The sequence below is a fragment of the Siniperca chuatsi genome, linkage group LG13 (assembly GCF_020085105.1).
Source record: "Siniperca chuatsi isolate FFG_IHB_CAS linkage group LG13, ASM2008510v1, whole genome shotgun sequence".
Lineage (NCBI taxonomy): Eukaryota > Metazoa > Chordata > Actinopteri > Centrarchiformes > Sinipercidae > Siniperca > Siniperca chuatsi.
In genome coordinates this window covers 29,518,582-29,544,305 of record NC_058054.1, presented here as the reverse complement: position 1 = coordinate 29,544,305, position 25,724 = coordinate 29,518,582, and the positions used below count along the sequence as shown (strand labels likewise).

The following is a 25,724-nucleotide window of genomic DNA, read 5'->3' as shown; positions in this document are numbered from 1 at the left end:
TGATACCCCCAGGCCAAAATGTCTTCTTGTATACAAGAAAGTGATTTGTCATGAAATGTACTCACATTGATACTACCCAGAGGATGAACCTTTCCATTTTATAACCTCTATGAACAGCATCTAGACACCAGTAATGGGACTAAAGGTCTTACACTGTTTCCCAACTCCATGATACACATGAATACCAAGCAGGTTGAGTGTGTACTGTGTTCACACAGGAAAAGTAAATTTTAAGGTCCCATGTAATTGGCACTGTTCAGTGTCTTGCCCCAACATTATGTATGTTTCAAAAGGAAATACATCACATCAAGGAAGTAATGATAACATTCCATGGAACTTTTAAATATAATTAAAAAGTCAGTATGCCAACAAAATGCTTGATTTTTGAATATACAATATTTGTCACAATGTCTGTGTAACAATTGGTTGTCAGGTACAAAGGACTCACAAATGCAGACACCAAAATGCCAGGAGGTAAGGTAAGAACTGTCTTTTACTTTCCAAAATGCAGGTTTGGTACACAGGCAGGCAGTCAGGAGACAGCAAACAAATCCAACAGGAATAGGCAGAGGCAAAATCCAAAACATAAGCAGGATAGAATACCAGAAAAACAGAGACAGAATGCTGGAACGAGCTGGCAAAGAGTGACTGAAGGCAGCAGACTATATACACAGGTAGATGCAGACAATAGGGCACAGGTGCAAGTAATTAGGGTGGAGCATGTAATCAAGACTGGTGGGAAACATGAGGGACAGAAAGTGAAGTGGTCTGTAACAAGAGGAGAGATGGATTACCAGGATAAAACAGGAAATACTAATAATATAACTGCCAGAAAGGTAACACTTGACCTAAGAAGCCACTCCCATCTGCACAGCAGCCTCCTGAACCCCCTGAGCTGCAACACATTCCTGTTCTTGCAGAGATGCTGCTGAATACAACTCCGAAGCTGCTGCAATCCGCTGTTCCTGAGCTGCAGCAGTCTCCCGAACCTCCTGAGCTGCAGCCTCCTGGTTTCCTGGCATCACAGGCTCCCTCTGCCAGTCTCTGCTGCCCTGTCGCCGGCCTCCGGCTCCGATCTCCAGTCGTTAGACCTTGGTCCTGATCTCCAGCCACATTACTGGCCTCCAGAGGGCTCCTGTCTTTGCCGCCGGTCTCCTGTCTGACCTCCAGAGGGGTTTTGTCTTCGTCATTGGCCTCCTGAGTTGCTCCACATGACTGGTTGTCCTCTGGACCTGCTCTGCCCTTCAGCCCTGCCTCCTGGTCGTCTGCCTGGGGTCTTCTGTCCCGTACCTATCCAGCCCCAAGGTCCCCTGGCCCTGAGTCCTTCCACCGGTCACCTGGCCCTTGGGTTGAGTGATGACATCATCATAGAAGAAGGATGGTCGAGAAGATGGGGCATGTAAGGGAGTCTGTAGTTGTTGGCCAGCACAGGGCTTCTGACAGAGAGTCGAAGATCTTGGGACTGCTTCTGCAGCCGAAGGTAAGGCGCACAGAAAAATAATTCTCTTTTCCAGCAAACCCAGAAAAAACGGCAGAAATGTGGATGAATGGGCAAGATGATGGTTTTGTAGAGCAATGGCAAGGACATTTACCTTAATGGGTATGATGAGGTGCTGTCCTAGTCAGTTTTCGGGTGTGGTTGGATTGTGGGGACAGGTGCTCCTGGCATGAGCTCCTGGGAGGAGCAGACGTGCAGGAGGACAGAGTGCCGCCCAGGTCATTGAAGTTGTTCCCTGGTAGAGGATTGGCCTTTCCCATTTGTCAACTCCTTTTGGCATGGGGACATTAACTATGATGTATATCTGTGGGCCTAGGGATGATGGGAGGTGGGGGTGCGATGGGTGATAAACGATTAAAAACTGGGGCATTATGTGAGGAAGAGGGACGTAAGCGAGGTGGTGGAGTGCTGACTGTGCATGCTGTGGCAGGGTGGGAGGGGGCTCCGCATAACTCGCAGGAGAGGGATGTACGGGTTGCAAAGATGAGGCAGTAGAGTTCGGAGTTGAGGGCGCCCCAGCATGTTCCCTGGTTGAATTGCTGTACCGGCTAGCTGCCTGGTTAGTGAAATGGACATGGTAGCTATAGAAACCCGTCCCTCCGAAACGTGTCTAGCACGATGGCGAGATAAGGGTAGACCAGTTGGAAATGAAGGAGGAGGCTGAGAATCGCCAACTTGATAAGCCTGTGGTGGGGCCCTTTGAGTTGAGTGGAGTGTGGATGGAGGCTGAGTAGAAATGAAACTCGCTTCATTGTCGTTGCGGTGGAAGGGAATGCCTTCCAATATGAAACTCCAGTGATGTTGTGATGTATCAGATCAGTCCGATCAGCTGCAGCATCCAGTCAATAACTGATATCCAGTAAGGGGGTGTGTTGGCCAGTAAAAGACTTCTGTGAAGTCTGCTCTCAACAGAGGACACTTCTCACCATACCCAAAAAGTGTGTCAGAAGTAAAACAGGCTTGAAACTTTCAGCCAGAGCGATTCTGGTATAAAGTTACTCTTGGATTTGCAGTGTCATTCCAAAATCACAATTCAGCACACACATTGACCCATTTCACGTGTAGCGAATATGGTGACTCCAATTTTCCGTCTTTCATTGAGACAGGAGTGGACCTTTCCTAACTTCGCTGTTCACATGATCACCAGGCCACGAAAAAGACTCAAGGATGACGCTAATAAAAAATTAAGTGACAACTGACCAATTTACCACAGGTCATGCAGGGCACTGACCTAGCACTGAGCAGTGTCAGTATCCAGGTTCAGTATAATCCCTGGACGGAGGACAAAGGAACAAAGGAACTGAGTTTGTAATGTTTGTTATCTTTCAGCAACTGGGAAGGCCATGCTTTTAAACATGGGAGCATTAGACTATCTTCATTAATTCTTTAGAAAAGGAATTGGAACAAAAAAAATAATTAAGACAGGATAGAGCTAGGGTGGGGTGAGTTTATCAGAGTAAGTTTATCAGACACTGCTGCCCCCTTAACAGAAGACTATAAAACAGGAAGAAGCCCAAAGAACACTCTTCTCTTCATCTCTCGTTTGAACTCTTTTGGGTTGAACTCTACCCTTTGCCTATGCGGGTGGGCCCAACTGGAATATGATGTTATCATACTGCTGCTTGCTGAGAGAGAGAGACAGTCAACTCAAGCCGAGTTGCCAAGTGGGACGAGCGCACCCGAGGATGAGAGAGCTCCACACAAGAATCAGCACTGTGGCTACATCATATCATTGTCACGCCCCTATCACGTTACCCTTTTCCAGAAGAAAACAAACAACATCAGCCTTGATATTTGCATTGAGACAACTCCCAATCTATGTTTTCCACCACGTTGTCCGCCTTATACTCATATCACTTTCAGTTACAGTTCCACCTTGTTGTCGGTCCAAAGCAAAGAAACTATGGGCTTACTTTTCGTCATTGCTGTTCTTTGTTTATAGTATTTTCTGCAACTAAGCAACCAACCGCAGAGTAAACAATCTGCTTCTTGTTTACACCGGCACGCGCATGCCTAGTGTGAATGGTCATGTGAAATGCGTTTTCAGGCACGTTAGTATGGACCATAGACTGTATATAAAGATGGACAACATGACAGCTTCCCAAAGGTGAAGCCAAAACATCTTGATCGCCCCCTGATGGCTGGCTGCAGTATAGGTCATAAACCCCGCCCCTCCATGTTAGCGGATGAGACATGAGCCAAACTAAAAAATCTAAGTACGCGTCAAATAATTGTTCTTGGCCGACTCGCGACTGAGTCGGCCAGGTGTATGGGTTGATACCACGGCGTCAACCCCGATCACTACAGCGCAGACTCTGACTCCAAATTATGTCACCAGTGATGATGGCTCCCATATCCAGGATATTTTGGCTTCATTTTTGTACACGGGGAAGAAGTGGAGACACGTCCATCTTTATGTACAGTCTATGGTATGAACGGAGATTATTTCTGAAACAGTGCTAAAATGCTCATGTGTACAGAGATTGTTTTTGAAAACATGCTATTAGTGTGGACGTAGCCTGCATTTCCCTCCTCCATTCCAGTGCAACTTCCCACCTGGCCTTTTGAACCACCAGGTGAAACCTTTTCCTGTAATATTAAGGCTGATGCTATAGATTACTAAGAGTAATTACGAGGCATTAGGTCATAAGTAGGATCTCCTATCACATTAATTTGTATGTTTAGTAGTTGTTAGCTGTGTGTGTAGTTAGTAGTTTAATAAACCTTTCATTTATAAAGAATTTGATTCTGTGGTTTGTGTGTATGAAATGTACACAAGTCAAGAACTTGTGTACAGTAACAGTGGAGATTCCCAGCAATCTCCAGAATTGAGACTGAATTAATTCATTGGCTATCGTTTTCCCTTTTTTAAGGGTGGTGCCCTGAGGTGAATTTAATTCATAATATAAATTCTGTTATTTAGTATAAATACTGATTATTTCTGATAGCCTGACGTTGAGTGCAATCACTCTATTTCATCTTTTGTACCAATTAATGTATTTATAATGTAACTCTCTGTCTTTTTGTGTCCCACAAGCACAGCTGTGTGCCTCTCTCTCTCTAGTTTCTCCTCTTTCTCCTCTCTTTTCACTCAGGCTTCTCTGCGCTGGACCATCGGCCATCCTGGGACCTCTCTCTTTCCCCTGGCTGTCTGTGTCTCTCTCCAGATGTTTCGGATCTGGATCTTCATCATCCAGGTGATTCAGCCTCTCCTCTTGGTTTTTCCTTATATTTCCGTAGGCTCTAGAGATTGTAAAGCCTCTTGAGGACATTTGGTGATTTGTGATATTAGGCTATATAAATAAAATTGACTTGACTTGGCTTGACTTTATGATGCATATTTTTGGTGAGCCCCCTTTGAGGCTTATTAATTATCACAATATAATTTGGGGGCTGACTTTATTAAGTTGTATTAATGCTACACGTTAGTACAAAACTACATAAAGTACATGAAATTTGTGTATACTAACTGCCTAAGCAGTATACTATAAACCTCAGTACTTAGTGTATACTTTATAGTAATAGTATATTGTTTCAATTTGGTACTCAGCTTTGGTTATAACTTACTTAGCCCTAAGCTTCACAGAAGATATTTAGTTACCTAAACCTAACATTTAACATTTTCACTAAAGCTTTATTTAATGGCCCCAGAAATTTCTAATAATTTCCAAGAAGTTTCCTAAAACGAATTGTATAATTTGGTACTAATTACAGGGAAAATAGACAACGTTTTGAGATGGTACACTTCCAAATATTTAATTCCAATCAAATGAATTTGATTGGAATTAAATACTTGCTAGTGTAACCTAGAGAGTCATTTTGTGCACAGCATATCAGCTGTGTCTATCAAATGTGTCTATAGGAAAGCTTACAACTTGACATACATCGAGAATAATAAAAGATAATATAATATATATTCAATACTAATGACTGATGACTTGGGCTTCAGTTAAGCAGTTCCTTCAAGGAAATTCCTCTGGAAATCAACAGCAGCTTATAAATTCAACACACTGTAACAACAACAATAATAAGACCTTGACACCATTGTCTGTATATTCCCTATAATTAATACCAAATTACTATTAGTTATCTCCAGGAAATGATTAGGCAACAAAGTAGCGCATGCATCTCCCAATATTCTGTCAGGTGCATTGCAGCCTATTGATTGATTATGTTGTAAACATTGTTAATAATTTTATGAAATACACGATGCAGCATATACCAGGCGAAGAGGTAATGTCTAAAAGTCATAGTTGTATTAAAAAAATCTTGAGCATTTTTTGGAGGCAGTGTGTAGGAGGAAATTATTATTACTATTATTGGGAAATCATGAATCTGTAAAATAAAGTGTTACCACATTTTCAAGTGATGAGCAGGTGAAGATGGCTTCTGCTCATTGTGTTTCCATGTAATTCAGCTAAGGCTGTGACCTGAACCCAAACCCTGTTACTACAGCCAGCCAAATACAAGTATTTACCAAGTGACTGCAGTGGTGAGGACACTGCACCTAAATAGAAGTACTTTACACATACATAGAGGTAGTCTGAATGGACAGTAGGTCCTAATGAAGCCCGTGGGTTAACTCACTTAGGATGTAAAAAGTGGCTCATGACATTTACACCACAAAATGAATAAAGAGACAGGGGTATGCAGAGTTGATTCCAATACATTATGTTTAAAGGTAACAGCTACTGTCTGTCAAGGTAAGTACAGTAGTGGTCCATATTCCTCATATTGTCATTGTCTCAGAACTGTGCTTCCCTCTAGTGTTTAATATCTGTCAGCAACAGACATAAACACGCCTGAATAGAGTAGTATAGTTAGTGTAACACATAAAAAAACAATGTAACTGCACTTTTTTTTTTTTTTACAGAGTAGCATGAAAAGCAATATTTGAAGTATTGCTCTATGTTAACCTGGTGTTTTGAGCTGACTAAATATGATGTTTTTCTGTCTTGTTTGACTGCTTTTCTTCTCTGTTTAGCTTTTTTCTTGTAGGATAATTAGTTCCAAAAGGAGGCCATAAAAATAAACCTCAATGTGTGTGATAAAGATCTGACATTTCCCATCTGAAGAACATCCATTGGCTCAGTGTATTGTTCTGATGTTTGTGCTGTTAGCTCTCACTGCTCAAGGTCGGGAAGCATTTCTAGTCAGAGCTTTATCATTAGACTAGATGATGAGCTCTGACAATGGCTCAGGGACAGATCGATACACCTGGCCAGGGCTCTCTTACTTGCTGCTCTCTCAATCAATAGTCACTGTCAGACTCAGAATGAGCCCAGCCTCTGCTTGTTCTCTGATTGAAGGCCATAGGTGGAAAAGTGCTTTTTACTTGATGAGATGTAAGTTAGCCAATATATCAGGCGGAATTTTAGGGATGTTTTAGTTCACAAGGAATTTGCCTCCATACATATTGGAGAAGTGTATATATATATATATATATGAAGAAGGGGTAATTTAAGAGAAAACTATGATCTTGTGGAGTCATGCAGTTTCATATTGGCCAGTTTGAGAGCCTACAAAGTTGTACTCTGCAATAGATGATTTTGAAACACTGTCCTAACTGCACTTTACATTGGAAACAAGACTGAAGCATACAAGAGTATGTACTTAAAATCATATGGACACTGCTGTCCTGCAATGCAAAAAACAATAGACTTTTCTCAGAGCAGACATTACAGGAAAAGAACAGGTAACATTAACATTAATGAGGCTCTGTTCCCTTTATTGTGCCAATAAGCCTTACTGGTGAACCAGCATGCACAATACCAGAACCCGGCACTGGAACACTTACAGTTAATGAAATGCAGTCATCATTAATTTTATTAAATACACCTGTGTTTTACTGTTGGGACCTGTCAAAACTCAGTGAAAAAGGCCTATAGAAATGGAGGAGCTATCTAGCACGGTTTTAGCAAATTGTACACTGTGGAAATAGTTAACAGTGCAGTAGATGAGTTATTGCAGTATTCAGTACATAGTGCTGGAGTGCAAATGATGCAGTATATGTATAAATAAATAGTCCGCTAATGCAAATGAACATGTGGTACATGTAGCAAAAACAATTTAGCAGCAGCAAATACAATATAGCAGCATTTAAGTTAAGGTATATGAGGGGACATTGGAATCAGTGGTGGGCAGAGTTCAGTAGGAAGACAACTCTGGGGAAAAAGCTGTTTCTCAGTCTGCTGGTCCTTGTCCGGAAGGCAGGGGAGAGAACAGTCTCTGGGCGGGGTGAGAGGAGTCCTTAAGAATGCTGCGGGCTCAATGCAGACAGCGTTTCCTCTGGATGTCCTCAATGGCTGGAAGTGTAGTCCCTGTGATGCGCTGGGCAGTTTTCACCACCCGCTCCAGTGCCTTGTGCTCTGCAGCAGAGCAGTTCCCATACCAGACTGTGACACAGTTGGTTAGGATGCTCTCTACTGTGCAGCGATAGAGGTTCACCAGCATAGCTGAGGACAGTTGGTTCTTCTTCAGTGTCCTCAGGAAGAAGAGGCTGTATGCTGTATGCTGTTGAATGCTGGGGCAGCAGGTTGAGGGTAGCGGACGCTAACATACTCAACAAACTGATCCATAAGGCCAGTGACATTGTTGGGGTGGAGCTGGACTCTCTGGCGGTGGTGTCAGAGAGGAGGATGCTGGCCAAACTACATGCCATCTTGGACAGTGTCTCCCACCCGCTCCATGACGTGCTGGTCAAACAAAGGAGCACCTTCAGCGAAAGACTCATCCCCCCAAAAAGCACCACATAGCACCACAGGAAGTCATTCCTGCCTGTGGCCATCAAACTCTTTAAGTGTCAGTCTATATGACCCTAAGTCATTAAATTGGACATTGGACCATTAACATCACTGCAATAGTTGAAATAATTGCAATATTCTCTGTTTAATACTGCTGTGCAATATACTCTTTTCAGTTTAAAATTCCCTATTTATTGATATTTATTCATACTTCTATTACTGCTGTGCAATATCCACCGTCTCATTATAATCTTAATAAGCTACACTTAACTTGAGAATTCATGCACTATTACTTATTACTTATATTATTACATTGTATTATATTATTACATTGTATTATTATTCCGTACATACTTACATCAACCGGTAAATTCACTTTGTACTTTACACTTATTTTAATTTTATGCTTATATCCACTTTGTACTGTGTATTATATTTTGATTGGCTTAGTACTTCTATTCCTGTGTGCACTGATGTGATAGTGAACAGCTGTAACAAAGTTTTCCCTCGGGGATCAATAAAGTATTTCTGATTCTGATTCTAGACCAGGCAGGAGGTGTTAGTGGTCCAGGACAGGTTCTCCGAAATATGGGTCCCCAGGAACTTGAAGCTGGAGGCACGCTCAACAGCCATCCCGTTAATGTGAATGGGGTCATGCGTGCCTCCTCTCTCCTTCCTGAAGTCCATGATGAGCTTGTTTATCTTGGAGGTGTTAGGAGGAGCAAGTTATTGTCTGAGCACCATGTGGCCAGGTGCTGGACCTCCTCCCAGTAGGCAGTCTCATCGTTGTTGCTGATGAGACCAATCACTGTAGTATCGTCTGCAAACTTAATGATGGTATTAGATCCATGCACAGGCCTGCAGTCGAGTGTGAAGAGGGAGTAGAGGCTCTGCTGAGGGATGCTGTGTGGTCCAGCAGCCTTGTGCTGGTTGATCCGGCTCAGTGCAGTGTAGACATCTGTGGAGGTGAGTGTGATGGTCGGGTGGTCAGCTGAGGGTGTGAGCTTGGTGGCAGTTTCCCTATTGTCTCTCTCGAAGCGAGCATAAAAGTTGTTAAAGCTACGGGGGTTTGTAGTTGCTGATGACCTGGATGCCCTGCCACATGCGTCGAGGGTCGGAGTTGGAAAAGCGCTCCTCTAACTTTAGCTTGTAGCAGTGCTTGGCCTTTTTGATGCTAATCAATATATAAAATAATGAATTATATGACTATATGTAAGGTGAAAAGTGTTGCTTGCAGTGACAAACCTACAGAGAATTACCACCAGCTTTGCAGTTTTCCTGTGCTCTACAGAACTTTTAGCCTCTTTCAGCTCATTGTTTTGGTTTTTCCACAAACTGCTTTCATCAACCTGGTTTCTAGCAGCAACAGACAGCTGTTTTTAGTGAAAAGGCTCTGATAAACTGAATGTACACTACCTGCTTGGCAACAAACAGCACAAAGACACAGTTAGAGACTAGAAGGCGAACATAGTAGAGCATTTAGTAGCTAAAGAACCTGATTTTTTTCTCAGGAGTTGGTGGAGACCAAATGAGAGCTAAAACAGAGTGAATATTGGACTTACATTCATCAGGTGGACAAACCCCACAACAAATGAGTGATAATGTTGTTGTATTCATAACTTCTGTTATGAATAAATAATAAAAAATGTTCCTGCTTGATAACTGCTACTACAATTATTATTATAAGTCTTATTGCAATTTTAATTTTTTAACATTTTTAATTTTAAAAATATTTTTCATTATTATTCCTATCATTATTATTACTAATATTGTTTCATTAATATTAATATTACCACTACCATTACATTATTATTATTTTAAATTTGTATGTGGAATTTGTATTGTCCTACTGTATGCTCTCTCTCTCAACCCAACACGGCAGCGACAGATGGCCGTCCACCGAGTCTGAGTTTTTCCTTGCCACTGTCGCCAAGTGCTTGCTCATGGTGGGATTTGTTGGGTCTCTGTGAATAATAATATAAAGAGTACAGTCTAGACCTGCTCAATAGGAAAAGTGCAATGAGATAACTTCTGATATGAATTGGCGTTATATAAATAAAACTGAATTGAATTGAACATTCAGGGATATTTAGTAAAGGCACAGATCGAAAATAAGCACAGACGAATGTTGGCATGTTTTCCTACACAGTTCAGTCTTTCACCTGTTCCTTTTCCTGTCCCTGCTGATCAGGCAAGGAATGACAGGAAGTGTGTGGCTCTGAGACTGAACTTGATCCTTCCTGGTCCCACACTGGACTCGAGTCAATGACGACTGACCTGAGAGCAGCCTTCCTCAGGTAGCCCTCCTCTGAACCCTGAACCCAGACCAGAAACTACAATTAACCACATTCATAGATCCACAGCAGGCCTTCAGGCTCTGTCTACACTCAGTAGGCCTGTTGCAATTATTACATGATCGCCTGATTGTGATTATTTGAGCTGACCATGATCATTTGGAATAATTGTTAGATTCCACAATCATGGGAAATTTTGCAGTTGAATATTATTTATTATTATTTACATTTTGATATTTAGTCATATTTGTTTGTATTTGTAATATCCATCGGTTGGGTTGTGGTGGAAGCAGGCTAACCAAAGTAGTCCAGATGTCCCTCTCCCCAGAAACATTTTGCAGCTCCTTCTGAGGGATCCCGGGGCGTTCCCAAGCCAGATGAGATATATAATCTCTCCAGCCCATTCTGGGTCTACCCTGGGGTCTCCTACCAGTTGGACGTGTGGCTCAGCTCCCTCTTCCAGTGAGTTGATTCGCCTCATGTAACAATTTGCACCGCAGTGGAATGGCAATGGCAAAACTGACACACTGGAGTTTATAGGCTTGGTGATGTCACAGCTGCGTCACAGGAGTTTCCTGCACTCCTGGGGCTTGTTCAGTAAGAACCCAGGATTTGGATTCAAGCTCAAATCTTGCACTCAGGTGCGATTTAACAGACCTGAGGGGTTTTGCGCTGTTTTGTTGTTTCAGGCTAACATTTCTACATGTAGACCTCTGTTAAGGCTTTGTTTTCCCCATGTAGGCCTCTCCTTTGATCCCCATGTGGTGAGGTCCCAACAGAGGGAAATTGGACAGCAGTGTATCCTTGTGAAGACACAGTGTGCTGGCGTGAGGGCTTACATAGAAGACAATGGGTGTGTGTGTGTGACACTCAAATGCCGCCAGTCTGTGTTACCCTTAATTGGGTTTGGACTTCAGTCTTTCTGCTCCCACAAAAGAAAATATCCTGTGTAGGAAATACAGCTATGTGTATTTATCTGTGTGTTTGTCAGTAGCCTATGTGTAGGGATTAAACACAGTCGACAACAGAATCAATGTGTTTTCCTTTGACAAGCCCAAGCAGGATGACGCTTTATTGCCTTGGGACCTCCACTGGCTGTCTGTTCTGTCTCTGAACTGAACCTCAAACAATGTTATCTCCTCTCTGTCTCTCTTTGTCTGTCTGCTTCTCTATCTCTTCATATTGCTCTTTTGCCACCACCCCACTTCAATTTCTATCTTTCTGAGATTTCTGACTCTAGCCCTCTCAATTATTTCCCCTAATTTGGATTCTTCAGGTAAACAATGCATGTGGCAAATTAATCTTTATATATATATATTTATTTATTTACTGTGTGTGAGTGTGTGCTTCATGGCAGGAAATAAAGAAAGCTCTTGATATTATCAGGGGGAATTTGCTTTTGAGGTGCTTATTGTGACAGACAGCAGATGAGTGGAAATTCCATTTTCATTACCATTAATCCCAGCAGGGAACGTTCCCACAACATTGGCTAACGTTACCTAAAAGTTCAAATTATGTTTTAAAGAAAACTTTTTAATCCAATGTTCAAAGAACATTCTAAGGATGTTTATCATTTCAAATAATGTTCTTATAAGGTTAAATGTTAACTAAGACGTAATGTTTTTAACTGCAACATTCAAAGGTGATGTTTTGATGATGTTGTCAGGGCCACAGATTATGTTACATGATAAGAAAGGAAGAACATTCTCAAAGCAAACATTCTGAAAATGTTTTGAGGATGTTATTGAGGCCTGAGATGACTGATGATTTTCATCAAACGTTCCTGTAATGTGATATGTTAACAAAGGCAGAACGTTTTGCCTGTAATATTCTGAGGATGTTTTGGGGACGTTTTTGAGGTAACACATTATAGAATGTTCTTAAATAAAACATTCCCACAATGTAACATGATAACAAAGGAACAACTTACAGAAGAATGTACAGTCTCTTCTATTAAGACTAAGCGAATCAACAATGTGGTAAATGTGGATACAGCTGAAATAAAGCACTGTTCTGTCAATCACATGCAGGCCACATTTTCTAAAGGAGGTTTGTAACAGCTGTTAAATTGTATTCTGGCTGAAATATACTGATAAGTAAACCAAAGGAAATAGCTTTGGCATGATGTAGCTGGAGAGAATGATATGCCAAACTCCATGCAGACGATCCATGTTGACTTGTAGACGTAATGTAGTTGGGTCATTTGAGTAACTGGAGGGCACAATTTTATAATTTGAAGGATTTAATAATTCAAGGGAATTTAGTAGACTAAATTGAGATACAAATGTAATGAATTTAAGGGAATGATTATAATGTAAAGTAATTTTAGTGCACAAACTGAAATTCAACAGAACAATGTAATATGTGTTGCTCCTTAAAGGCAGAATAAGTAGAATTTTCTTTAAAAACAAAGTATAGACAAAAATAATCCCTCTCAATCATCACTTATGACCCACTAGAAATGTGTGGAGGTGTCTGTATCTGCAGAGACGCTGCCCTCTACCTGTATTTTCTTATTAGTTTGCTGTGTTTGGGATGTTTCTTGGCAACCTTTGGGCAGTAGTGTGTAGCCCCCAGCCAATAACAGCAGTGTGTCTGTGTCATAGATGTATCTCCAAAACAAAGTGTGCAGATATGGGCTATGCAGACTATGGATGTATAAAGAGCTGCAGGTCTATGTTTCTGTTTGACTGAGACACACTCTGACACACACACATGCAGAGCAGAGAGCAGCAGACAGGATGAAACTGACTCCTTCCTGCAGGGTTGTGTGAAGGTGTGGGCAACTTTATTTGTGCTTTAGAACATAAGCGTCATGAAAAAGAAAATAACGTTTTAGTGTGTTTACAAACAGCAACTGACAAATCCTACTATCCTATTCTGCCTTTAAGTCCTAAAGGGTTCCCTAGATATGAGAGACTGAAGAATCTATCCATCCATCCATCCATCCATCCATCCATCCATCCATCTGTTTGTCTATCAGTTTATCTATATACAGTGGTGTGAAAAAGTGTTTGCCCCCTTCCTGATTTCTTATTTTTTTGCATGTTTGTTACACTTAAATGTTTCAGATCATCAAACAAATTTAAATATTAGCCAAAGATAACACAAGTAAACACAAAATGCAGTTTTTAAATGAAGGTTGTTATTATTAAGGGAAAACTAAATCCAAACCTACATGGGCCTGTGTGAAATAGTGATTGCCCCTTAAACCTAATAACTGGTTGGGCCACCCTTAGCAACAACAACAGCAATCAAGTGTTTGCGATAACTTGCAATGAGTCTTTTACAGCACTGTGGAGGAGTTTTGGCCCACTCATCTTTGCAGAATTGTTGTAATTCAGCCACATTGGAGGGTTTTCGAGCATGAACTGCCTTTTTAAGGTCATGCCACAGCATCTCAATAGGATTCAGGTCAGGACTTTGACTAGGCCACTCCAAAGTCTTCATTTTGTTCTTCTTCAGCCATTCAGAGGTTGTGATTCAGACTTGCTGGTGTGTTTTGGATCATTGTCCTGCTGCAGAACCCAAGTTCGCTTCAGCTTGAGGTCACGAACAGATGGCCAGACATTCTCCTTCAGGAGTTTTTGGTAGACAGCAGAATTCATGGTTCCATTTATCAAAGCAAGTCTTCCAGGTCCTGAAGCAGCAAAACAGCCCCAGACCATCACACCACAACCATATTTTACTGTTGGTATGATGTTCTTTTTGAAATGCAGTGTTACTTTTACGCCAGATGTAATGGGACACGCACCTTCTGAAAAGTCCCTTTTTTGTCCACAGAGTAATTTCCCAAAGGTATTGATGATCCCCAAGACTTTTGGGAAAATACTCTGTGGACTGACGAGACAAAAGTTGAACTTTTTGGAAGGTGTGTGTCCCATTACATCTGGCATAAAAGTAACACCGCATTTCAGAAAAAGAACATCATACCAACAGTAAAATATGGTGGTGGTAGTTTTGTCGTTGGCCCGTAGCTTCCCTTTTTAACATTTTTTTCACTCAGAAAAAGCACATATTTCTCTGTATAATATGACCTCCTTTTTCTGTCAGCTGCTGTGTGTCGGCAGTGTATTTACAGATTTGGGATTTTATTTGCTTGATTTCCAGATACATTTTCAACATACATGAATAACCATAATTACAACCATAAAAAATTAGTTTAACACTACAATTTTATTGGGGACCCACTCATGGACTCACTACATTGAAAACAATATATAATATTAATATTACATTACATATTACATTATTACTATTTAAAAAATTCTAGGTGGTATTTGCATTGAGCCTCCCTTTCTACAGTAGCCCAGAAAGGACAAACCACACACTGGCGCTCTAGATAGGGCTGTTTGTGTTTTTTGGGGCCACCGGGGCCTCCTACACGTTTGTTAGGGAAGGGTGAGGTGAGCGGTATTCAAATGGTTGCACACTGCAATTTCACCGCTAAATGCCACTAAATCCTACACACTGCTCCTTAAAATTCAGAACAGGATTAGAATTGAATATTTTAAATATAACAAAATGTTGTTTCTAGAGCAGCAACAGTAAATTTCACAACAGCAAAGTCACTATAAACTCAATATTTCACTGGAAACAAGTCTAAAATGCATCATATTTCTGATGTCAAAATACTGAGTGAAGTTTAGTACAGTTAAACAATTAGATTACATACAGACAGTTTTCGTTTTAGCTTGTTTGTAACAATGCGTTATTAGCCGAGCTAGCGTGTTGTGCTTTTGGAAACATAGCAGAGGTAGATGAGAGACTGTGGATAGAGCAGATTATAATATTGATTTTCTACGTGTTTATGCTTGTTGAACAGGTTATTGATAAAGTATTGGCTTTTTACTTGCTACGGTTTTATTGCACGTACTTCAGTGACCTGGTTGACTTCACTGTCTCATGTTTGTACATGTCTCATTTGTACATGTTAACGGCGAGTCCTAGAAAGTAAACTCATAGTCAAGTACTTGGCAGGTTTCTAGATTTGCGATGAATTGTCTTTCAGTGCCAATGCCCAACTCACAATCGAGAAAATATGTTGAGAGATACTGGTTTAAATAGCTGGTTTAAATCCTATCTATCACATCGATCTCAGGTTGTACATGTTAACGGCGAGTCCTCCGTGCATGCCAAAGTTAGTCACGGAGTTCCACAAAGTTCTGTACTAACTCAACATCTTCTCTCTCCCGTAGTTTTGTGCTTTCTCGTTTCGCTCCTCTCTCCTTTTGTCGCTTTCAGCAGGTATTTCTGCCTCCGGAGCTGCAGAGACTGGATCTGTGGTTGTGGGCCACCTGCTGCCCCCATGTTCCTGCTCGAGAACTGCTACTACAGTTTTTGTTATTGGGTCTATTACTAATACTGACATTATTTTTCCTATAGCTGTCATTCCTATTATTACTAATTTATTAATATTAACACTACGATTACTATTCTATTTTTTAAAAAAAATCTCTCTCAAAACCTCTCTCTCTCTCTCTTTCGCTCTCTCAAAACCTGCCCACCATTTAGTCTGTCCAAGGTTTCTGCCTCTTAAAGGAAGTTTTTCCTTGCCACTGTCACCAAATCTATAGGAAAAGTGCAATGAGATAACTTCTGTTATGAATTGGCGCTATATAAATAAAATTTTATTGAATTGAACTGAACTGTCTCCAGCGTGGCCTCTGCTCTATTGTCCACTGGCTTCGCTGAGGAGCTCAGCCCCGACAGAGAGCAGGGGAGATTCTGCAGCGTGATACTAAATACTACGGTCTTTAGCCCCAGGGCCCATTTAATACCGGGTTTTAGTACTCATCCCTAAAGAGAATGATTTTTATTATTTATCGTGTTTCAGGCAGTCTTTTGCGATGTGTATATTGCGCATGTTCACATGGTGATGATGACAAAAATACAATTGCAGTGTCATTACAACTGATTTAGCTTTTAAGTTATACGGTATGAATGGCATTTTGTGACTATGGTTTTTTTATGACTATGGAGATGATGATGTATGTTTTCAAATTAAGTTTCATTTGTCAAAACCAAAGAAACTACTCCTTCGTCAGAAAAATTTACGTCAAAGCTGCCTTGCTCGGGACTAGAATGGAGTTGCCAGCTGTTAGGTTTTAGTTGTAAATATAGATGAATTATTTGTATAGTGTATATATTGAAGAATTTGTGAGGAATTATTCACTGCCTTAGTCCAGATGCTATCCTGTTGTTTTAACAACCACAATCACCATTGTAGGTTTGTGTGAGGCTGCAGCATACATGAAAAGTGTCCACTAATGCGTAGTGGCACAAATAGTTATTGCACCCCTCAGATTTGAGACTGACAGACAGACTGGTTGCAGCTTAGAAAAAGACTTCTGATAAATCACAATTTTTCTGATTTTAATTAATGCAGGTGGATCATCCACGACTAAGGACAATGAAAGTCCATCGATGCTTCCGAGTAATGAAAATGCAGCAGCACCTGAGGAGAGCAGAAGCCCCTCAGTGCGGACCCAGTCTTGCCAAAAATTCTAATAAAATATTAAGAACTGGCAAAATTTTGATTATGTTTTATAACAATCTATCACAGAAAGGATGTTTGTTTAAAATGAGGCATAAATCAGTTTGGTCTTTAGCTGTAATCTGAGAGGACAGGAAACAAGTGCCACTCGCTTTGACGTCTGCATACTGTTTGTACAGGTGTGTGTGTCTATACTCCGGTGCTGCTCATTAAGCCTCTGCAGTGGGGGGCTCACAGTTAAAAAAAAAAAACTGCAGGCCATATGCAGCTTATCAAGGTCACAGGAACACACCTCCACATACACACACCCACACACACACATCGTCAAGGTCCACACACTGCTCTGACCACGGGTTGTCTTAGCTAATAAGGTCCAACAAATGATGGTAGTACTGAAGTAACCTTTACAGAGACCAAGCCAACCTGAAAACCAAACATTTTCTTTAACTGACACATACAACCAAACAAAGCATTTTCTGTTTGTAGACATAGTGGCCAGATGGTGACTGTTCACAATAGGGTTCTGTCCACACTAGTGTGTTCATATTGTTTTCTAAATGTTTACCTGCTACATTTAAAAGCAGAGAAACAATAAAAATGTTAAAAATGTTCTTCATTGCATTTAGTTTAATGGCAAATGGAAACAATGAAATGGTCCATCAGAGGCATCTTCTATTAAAGAGCATGGTGAAAACATGGTCAGATACTTTTTTCGTCTTCTTTTTTCCAAAACAATGTTCAGACTATATGTAAGCTAATGTCAGTATTCAATTAATGCTGTTTCTGATTATGGTCTTGCCAATAAAGCTCTTTGAATTTGAATTGGATTGTGATCTGAGCAGGGTAATGCTCTTCTATGTCTCACCAGCTCTTTCTGGGAGCACTTATTTTGTGTTTCAGTAGAGCTGATCACAAAGCACAGGTGTTGTCATTCACATATCTTTCAGTTTTCTTGTTTGCAACTATATTATATAGTTACTGAATAATTATAATAATAATAATAACAATAATAATAATTAATAATCATCCCGGAGACAGTTGCAAGTCACAAAAGGCAGATTCCTTTATATTGCTGCTATGTAGCAGTACAGTGTTTTTGAAAAGCTCTGTTTTTGTGGATGTAATTTAATGTGGATTGAGGAAGAGAGGTGCATTTTTACATGCCCCTTTATTAGTGTGGACATGGCTTAAATTTAAGCCTCGATCCTCTCTGTGTGCCTGGTGTTTATCCATGACTTCCAGAATGTCACATCTAAGTGTTTCCTGATCTCATACCCCTATCAGCAGGATGATCATTACTCTGTGACAAATCACTGTTGAAAAATGAATCTGTTTTATGATGTCACAACACTATGGTCACAGTTTGGTAAGGTTTAGGCACAAAAACTATTTAGGTAGTTTAGGGAAAGATAATGGTTTGGGTTAAAATGACTACTTTGCTAAGAATATGGAATGATCGTGGTCATGCTTTTTGAAAAACTTTGTTGACAGTTGCTAGGAAACAGGAAACAACAGCAGTCTCCTGGATGGATGTATTATAACAACGTTGTGCTTCCACGTTGTTCGTCCCACTGCACATGCTCATTAGTGTTTCCCGCTTGGGCCATAGACTTTACATTGGGAAGCTTTTCTAGACTAGACTTACAAATATAAAACCATCATGGTTTAAAAATTCATAATACAAAGAGTAATACTTGACCTTGCTTGCAGTTTCAGGTGTCCTGTTGACAGTTTTACAGACATCTCTTTTATACATCTCCATGTTTCCTCCTTCAGTCCAAGGACATGCAACTCTTTAGAGACTGTAAAAAGCTCATAGATACAGCATGTGTGATCATCCCCATGATGTGAACCCATCCATCTGTGTTAGCCCTTCAATAATATATATAATATATATAGCAACCTTTGTGTACATTGCATCCTGAGACAGGCTCCAGTATCACTTTTTCACTCAGGGCCATGTAGGTTTGGACTTTGTTTTCCCTTAATAATAACAACCTTCATTTAAAAACTGCATTTTGTGTTTACTTGTGTTATCTTTGACTAATATTTAAATTTGTTTGATGATCTGAAACATTTAAGTGTGACAAACATGCAAAAAAATAAGAAATCAGGAAGGGGGCAAACACTTTTTCACACCACTGTATGTACTGTTGAACATGTGATAGTGACACCATGTATATTAATGTGCTGCCATAACAGCCCCCACTCTGTTGAACCTGCTGCAGGGATTTGCTCCCATTCAGCCGCCAGAACATCAGTGAGGTCAAACACTGATGTTGTCTGGATCGCAGTTCCAGTTCATCTCAAAGGTGTTGGATGGGGTTGAGGTCAGGGCTCTGTGCAGGCCAGTCAAGTTCTTCCGCACCAAACTGGGAAAAACATTTCTTTATGGACCTGGCTTTGTGCACGGGGGCATGTTGAAACAGGAAAGGGGCAAATACAAACTGTTGACACAGAGTTGGAATTACACTATTGTCTAAAATATCAATAATATACAAAATATTGTATACTGATTTCTCTTCATTGGAACTACGGGACAAAGTCCAAAACATGAAACATAGACCCAGACCAAAAAATGCCACATATGGTAATTTATGGCAATTTTGTATCAAAATGTCTGTCAATATACATGCCAATAAAATACAATCCAATATACTACTGTATGCTTTATGTTTTTAATTATATGAACATACAGTATATTCAAATGAAATGAAGTATGCTACATATATGTAAACATGTACAATCATATACAAATCAATCATATATTACTGCTAGCTTATATTATATATGGTAAAAAAAAACATTGTGTATTACACTGTTATACTGTTCATTATATTCCTGACCACACAAGTCAACATTTTTGAGAATAAACATTGTTCTCCATACATTCACATGTATGTGGTGCAATGTGCACATACAAGGATAACATGGGATATTACAAGCATACAGTAAATACAATAAACAGTATTTATTGCATATATGAACACATATGTATGCTGACATACATACATGTCTCATTTCTCACCATATTTGACAAAAATGGTCAAATATGATCATTTCATATGGACATGCATGTTAACATATATAAAAGTAATGTATGTTCTTTAGTTATTGACATACATATATTGAAACTGGAATATGTGAGGAGCTTTATTCATTACATAATTAGTAGTGATCAACAACATTGGAATATTAAAAATATAATTTCAGCAACTTAAGACCATCAGTAAGCTTTATATCTTTCTTGAAAGAAATCCTGTTGGTGCTGCAGAGTAAGAGAGAGGATGGAGGGAGCGAGAATGGGGGAATAGAGCCAAACAGAGATGAGGAGAGTGGACAAACAGAGAAAGCAGGAGAAGAAAGTCAGGGAAGGAGATGAGCTGGGGGGTTGTGGGAGGATGAGGAGTGCTGAGATGGGATCTGGCCCGTCTGTTGTTCCATGTCAGATGAAGGGCTTTTTCCATCATCTGCCAGTGTCCTGTAGAGAGAAACCTGCTGACTGCAGGAAGATCCTCTCAGCTGGGTCAACGTCTCCTCCACATGTTTCCTGAAGGCCGTGTCAGAGCCTGTTAAAGACTGGAAGGTGCGCTGATGGCTGAAACCATTAGAAAGCAATCTACTGTGAAAATGGAGCTCTTTAGCCACCAATGTAGCATTAGAAAGCAGACTGCAGGTCAGATTAGAAGGGAAGATAATGGATTAGAAGGGCCGTCAAATGCAACAACTTTAAGATGTGACAAGCCAGTCTCATAGAACTTTGTGAAATAAGTATGAACTGTAAAATGCAGATTAACATTACTGTAAATCAATTCAATTTTATTTATATAGCACAAATTCATGCAATGCAAAGACCATGTAGAATTTTTTTCTTTATATAGTAGAATAGTAATTGTAGTGTTCATATTAATACATTAGTAATAATAGGAATGACAGCTATAGGAAAAATAATGTCAGCAGGAACACTGAGGGCAGCAGGTGGCCCACAACCACAGATCCAGTCTCTGCAGCTCTGGAGGCAGAAATACCTGCTGAAAGCGACAAAAGGAGAGAGGAGCGAAACGAGAAAGCACAAAACTACGGGAGAGAGAAGATGTTGAGTTAGTAACATGCAGTAATGGGATAAAAATGCATACAGATGGAGAGGGAGAGGAGGAGAGAGGAAAGAGTTGCATCATCAGAAGTCTCCTAGCAGTCTAGGCCTATAGCAGCATAACTAAGGGATGGTTCAGGACTCACCCAAGCCAGCCCTAATTATAAGCTTTATCAAAGAGTCTTAAGCCTACTCTTAAATGTGGAGATGGTGTCTGCCTTCCGAACCCAAACTGGGACCTGATTCCACAGGAGAGGAGCTTGATAGCTGAAGGCTCTGGCGCCCATTCTACTTTTAGAGACTCTAGGAACCACAAGTAATCCTGCATCCTGGGAGCGCAATGTTCTGGTCGGGGTAATAAGGCATTATGAGCTCTTTAAGATACAATGGTGCCTGACCATTAAGAGCTTTGTAGGTGAGGAGAAGGATTTAAAATTCTGTTCTGGATTTTACAGGGAGCCAGTGCAGAGACTCTAATATTGGAGAAATAAGCTCTCTTTTTAGTTCTTGTCAGTAAACGTGGCACAGTATTCTGGATCAACTGGATAGTCTAAAGGGACTCATTCGGGCAGCCTGATAATAAGGAATTGCAATAGTCCTAGAAGTAACAAATGCATGCACTAGTTTTTCGGCATCATTTTGAGACAAGATGTGCCTGATTTTTGCAATGTTGCGTAGGTGAAAGAAGGCAGTCCTTGAAGTTTGTTTCATGTGGGAGTTAAAGGATAAATCCTGATCAAAGATAACTCCGGGGTTCCTTATGGTGGTGCTGGAGGCCAGGGCAATGCCATCTAGAGTAACTATATCTTTAGATAATGTGTCTCTGAGGTGTTTGGGACCAAGTACAATAACTTCAGTTTTGTCTGATTTTAACATTAGAAAATTGCAGGTCATCCAGGTCTTTATGTCCTTAAGGCATGCTTGAAGTTTAGCTAACTGATTAGTTTCAGCTGGCTTGATCGATAGATATAATTGGGTATCATCTGCATAGCAATGAGGGTTTATGGAGTGCTTCCTAATAACACTGCCTAGAGGAAGCATATACAAGGTGAATAGAATTGGTCCAAGCACAGAACCTTGTGGAACTCCGTGACTAACTTTGGCATGCACGGAGGACTCGCCGTTAACATGTACAACCTGAGATCGATGTGATAGATAGGATTTAAACCAGCTATTTAAACCAGTATCTCTCAACATATTTTCTCGATTGTGATTTGGGCATTGGCACTGAAAGACAATTCATCGCAAATCTAGAAACCTGCCAAGTACTTGACTATGAGTTTACTTTCTACCTCTATGCGCATGCGCCATGTGTCTAAAATTGACTTTTTATCTTGTTTATACCCAGATTTTTTTGATGTTAGATCTTGGTTGTTTTTAACTATATCTTTTAACCGGAAAAATTGTTTTAGTTATTGGATGTGGATTTTAAGTAGTTTTGTTCACTTTCCCATCCAAAGCACAACTGGCTGGTCTTTAGCATTGCATGGGAGCTAACTTTTTAGGAGGACCAGAGATACTTTCAAGACGCTACAAACTGCAAGCTGAAGCCGCATGCCATGCCGCTGCTTGATGTTTAATGTGGTTCTCTGGTCACCTCTGCTAAAACCATATCTAATGATGTGGGCTCTGGTCAAAGGCCCCTGCGTGTAAGTGCCTGGGCCCTCCCTGTCTGTGGTTGCTGCTCTCCACAACTGATCACTAAATAATTTTGCACTTTTAGCCCTTGAACTGTCCTCCTCTTTATTTCTGTTCCCCAGCCACCCAATCAACAATCTATGGCTTCACTCACCTCCCCATCTGGCTGTGTCAGCTGCTTCTGCCTTGCCAAAAAGATTGCTGAGCTCGAGGGAAGAATCTCCATGCTGTACCAGGTCCAGGAAACAGAAAAACTCCTGGATACTATCACTTTTAGTCCAGCACAAGCTGACTCAACCTGTGCCCGTGAGCCTGATGCCACTGCTCCGTGTCCTGCTGCTGAAGCTGCCTCTTCTCCAGAGTCTGGTACCATCGCTCGCTCTCCTGCTGCTGATCCACCTCCTCCTCCGACAACTCCTGGTTGGGGCTAAGGCTAAAGCCCTGGTCAGCTCCAGTCCTTCCCACCACAAGTCCTGGAAGCTGGTCGGTGCTCGCAGCAGAAGAGGGAGGTGCTCTCCTCCTACATGTCCTCACTATGACATCCAGCTGGAAAATAAATACAACATCCTCAACCTGCAGGACTTCCCTCCTCTGGCCTGCGGATTACCAGTCATTTTCTCCACCTCCCCTGCTGTCCCATAGACCCCTCAGTTCACTGTCATTTCCAATCCCTCCACCAGCCATGCCTGAGAACCCCGTCCCGCAGGGTGGTAGGCTCCTGCCCACTACTCTGTCCACCCTTCTCCATCCACTCCGTCAGAAGGATGCACTCCCCAGGCTGTGCCCACATCCCATCACTGCAAGCCTCCACTGCACATTATGTCCATGATCGTCTATGGTTCCATAGTAAGACATATTAAATCAAAAACTGTAGTGACTTACGGCCTACCAGGTGCAAAAATTGTAGGCGTCATGCAGCAGATCCCGTGTCTTCTCAGCAAACACCCTCATGTTCACAATGTTATCATCCATATTGGCACTAACGATTACAACAAGCAGCAGTCTGAATTTTTAAAACAGGATTTTAACCGTCTTTTTAATGAATTCAAAAACTGTGGTAAATCCGTCCTCATCTCAGGCCCTATTCCCTCGTTGGGCAGGGGCATAAGACGTTTTAGACGATTGCTCTCTCTCCACACATGGCTGCAGTCAGCCTGTCCATCTCACAATGTGTTTTTTATCGACAATTTAACCTTTTTTGAAAACAAGCCTCCTTTTTTAGCGGAGATGGTATTCACCCCAGCTTCCATGGCACAAAGGCACTTTCAACAAACATTTTTCATGCAGTTACTACAGCCTCATGCCAATGGCTGGCCGCTACTAGCTCCACAATGGCTCTGGACTACACACTGGTCACTAATTGCTCCTCTTTGCCCCCAGTTCCTTCTACAGGCCAAATAATGGACTTGTCCTTCCTGTCAGAATTAACTATAGTAGACCAAAAAAATTTACTCTGCCCCCCACTGGCAGAAAAGTGAATGTAGGTAACTTAATCTACATGCATCTTAACCCTCTCCCTTCTGCTCTCCCAAGCATACCTGTAAAAATCTGCCTTTTAAATTTTTAAACAAATTTTTATGCAACGATTTTATTACATCTAATGATGTAATAATAATTTTTGTATGACTGAAACATGGTTAAAAGCAGCGGAATACAGTACCTTGAATGAAGCAACCCCTCCAGCCTTTTCTTATGCTCAGAAACTTCGGCTGTCTGGCCGAGGTGGGGGAGTCGCTGTTAAGCACAGAGACAATTTTTTCTATAAGCCTGTATCCTGTAGAGAGTTCCTCCTTCGAAAGCCTGGTATTTTCTGTTAACAAACACCAGCCTATTTTATTTCTCTCAGTTTATCACCCTCTTACACCTAATGGCATTTTCATCTCTGAATTGTCAGACCTGCTCTCCCTGCTTCTACCTAATTATGACCGGGTCTGTATTATTGGTGATTTTAATATTCATATACTGTATGTTGTCCTAGTGATGCACTCAAGGGTGAATTTCTCAACCTCCTAGTAGTTAATTTTGTTTTACAACCCACAGGGTCTACACATTATAAGATCAAACATGATAACATGGAGCTTATTAATTTCTGTTTATCTGATCATCATAATATGTTTAATCTGTATTATTCTCCGCCGCCTAAAGTTACACTGGCTCCCTTCTGCTCTCGCATCATCAACTCAACAACAGCTAGTAAATTTTCAAATGCATTCTTGTCCCTCTCTTCTGAGCTGACGATCAAACTTGATTATCTAGAGGAAGTAAAAGTCGTTACAAAATCTGACGTCATTGTACTTGGTCCCCCTGCAAACAGAATTCAAATCATGGCAAACCTAGGTGAACTAGCAACTTATGCAAAGCCCTCAGCCAAAAATCTTGGGGTAGTTTTTGATCAGGAGTTGTGTTTCGAACCCCGTGCAAAGAAAGTTGTTCAGTCATGTTTATATATTTTGAGAAATATAGCCAAGGTTAAGACTTTTATTTCACCTACAGATATAGAGAAACTCATCCATGCTTTTATTTCTTCCCGCCTCGACTATTGTAACTCCCTATATACCTGTCTCAGTCAGAAATCAATCCACTGCCTACAGTTAGTCCAAAATGCTGCAGCTCAGCTTTTAACTCAAAAATGTGACCAAATCACCCCTGTTTTAGCATCCCTGCACTGGCTGCCTGTTTATTTCAGGATTGATTGTAAACTTCTTTTAATTACTTTTAAGGCCAGGCATGGGCTGGCCCTACCTACATTTCTGACCTTTTAACCCCCTATGAGCCAGGATGCAGACTGAGATCCTCTGGTAGGGCGTTGCTAGCCATTCCAAGGTCTAGGCTGAAAACCAAAAGCGACAGGGCCTTTGCTGTCAGGGCCCCCACACTCTGGAACAATCTGCCAGAGGAGATCAGGCTTGCATAGTCAGTCCTGTTTTATCTCACTTATACGACACATTTTTATAAAAACGCT

The 25,724-nt window shown here is 41.0% G+C and overlaps 1 protein-coding gene across 9 annotated transcripts; it reads left to right on the top strand.

Annotated features, from left to right (window-relative positions):
- The first annotated feature begins 791 nt into the window (after positions 1–791).
- Positions 792–25,724, top strand: LOC122887197. Of its 9 annotated transcripts, none has more exons than XR_006380487.1 (4): positions 827–1,480; positions 4,594–4,695; positions 10,433–10,997; positions 11,277–11,927. XR_006380487.1 is itself a non-coding variant. In XM_044220173.1 (3 exons), exons 1-3 carry the CDS (start codon positions 1,379–1,381, stop codon positions 23,191–23,193), a joined length of 513 nt encoding a protein of 170 aa, XP_044076108.1. In that variant the 5' UTR covers positions 792–1,378; the 3' UTR covers positions 23,194–25,724. The 9 variants fall into 9 exon arrangements, 2 of the variants coding, with proteins under 2 accessions (XP_044076108.1, XP_044076107.1); XR_006380490.1 differs by lacking the exon at positions 827–1,480 and having other exon boundaries at positions 3,637–4,695; positions 10,433–10,538; positions 10,848–10,997; XR_006380488.1 differs by lacking the exon at positions 827–1,480 and having other exon boundaries at positions 3,637–4,695; positions 11,277–11,333; positions 11,598–11,927.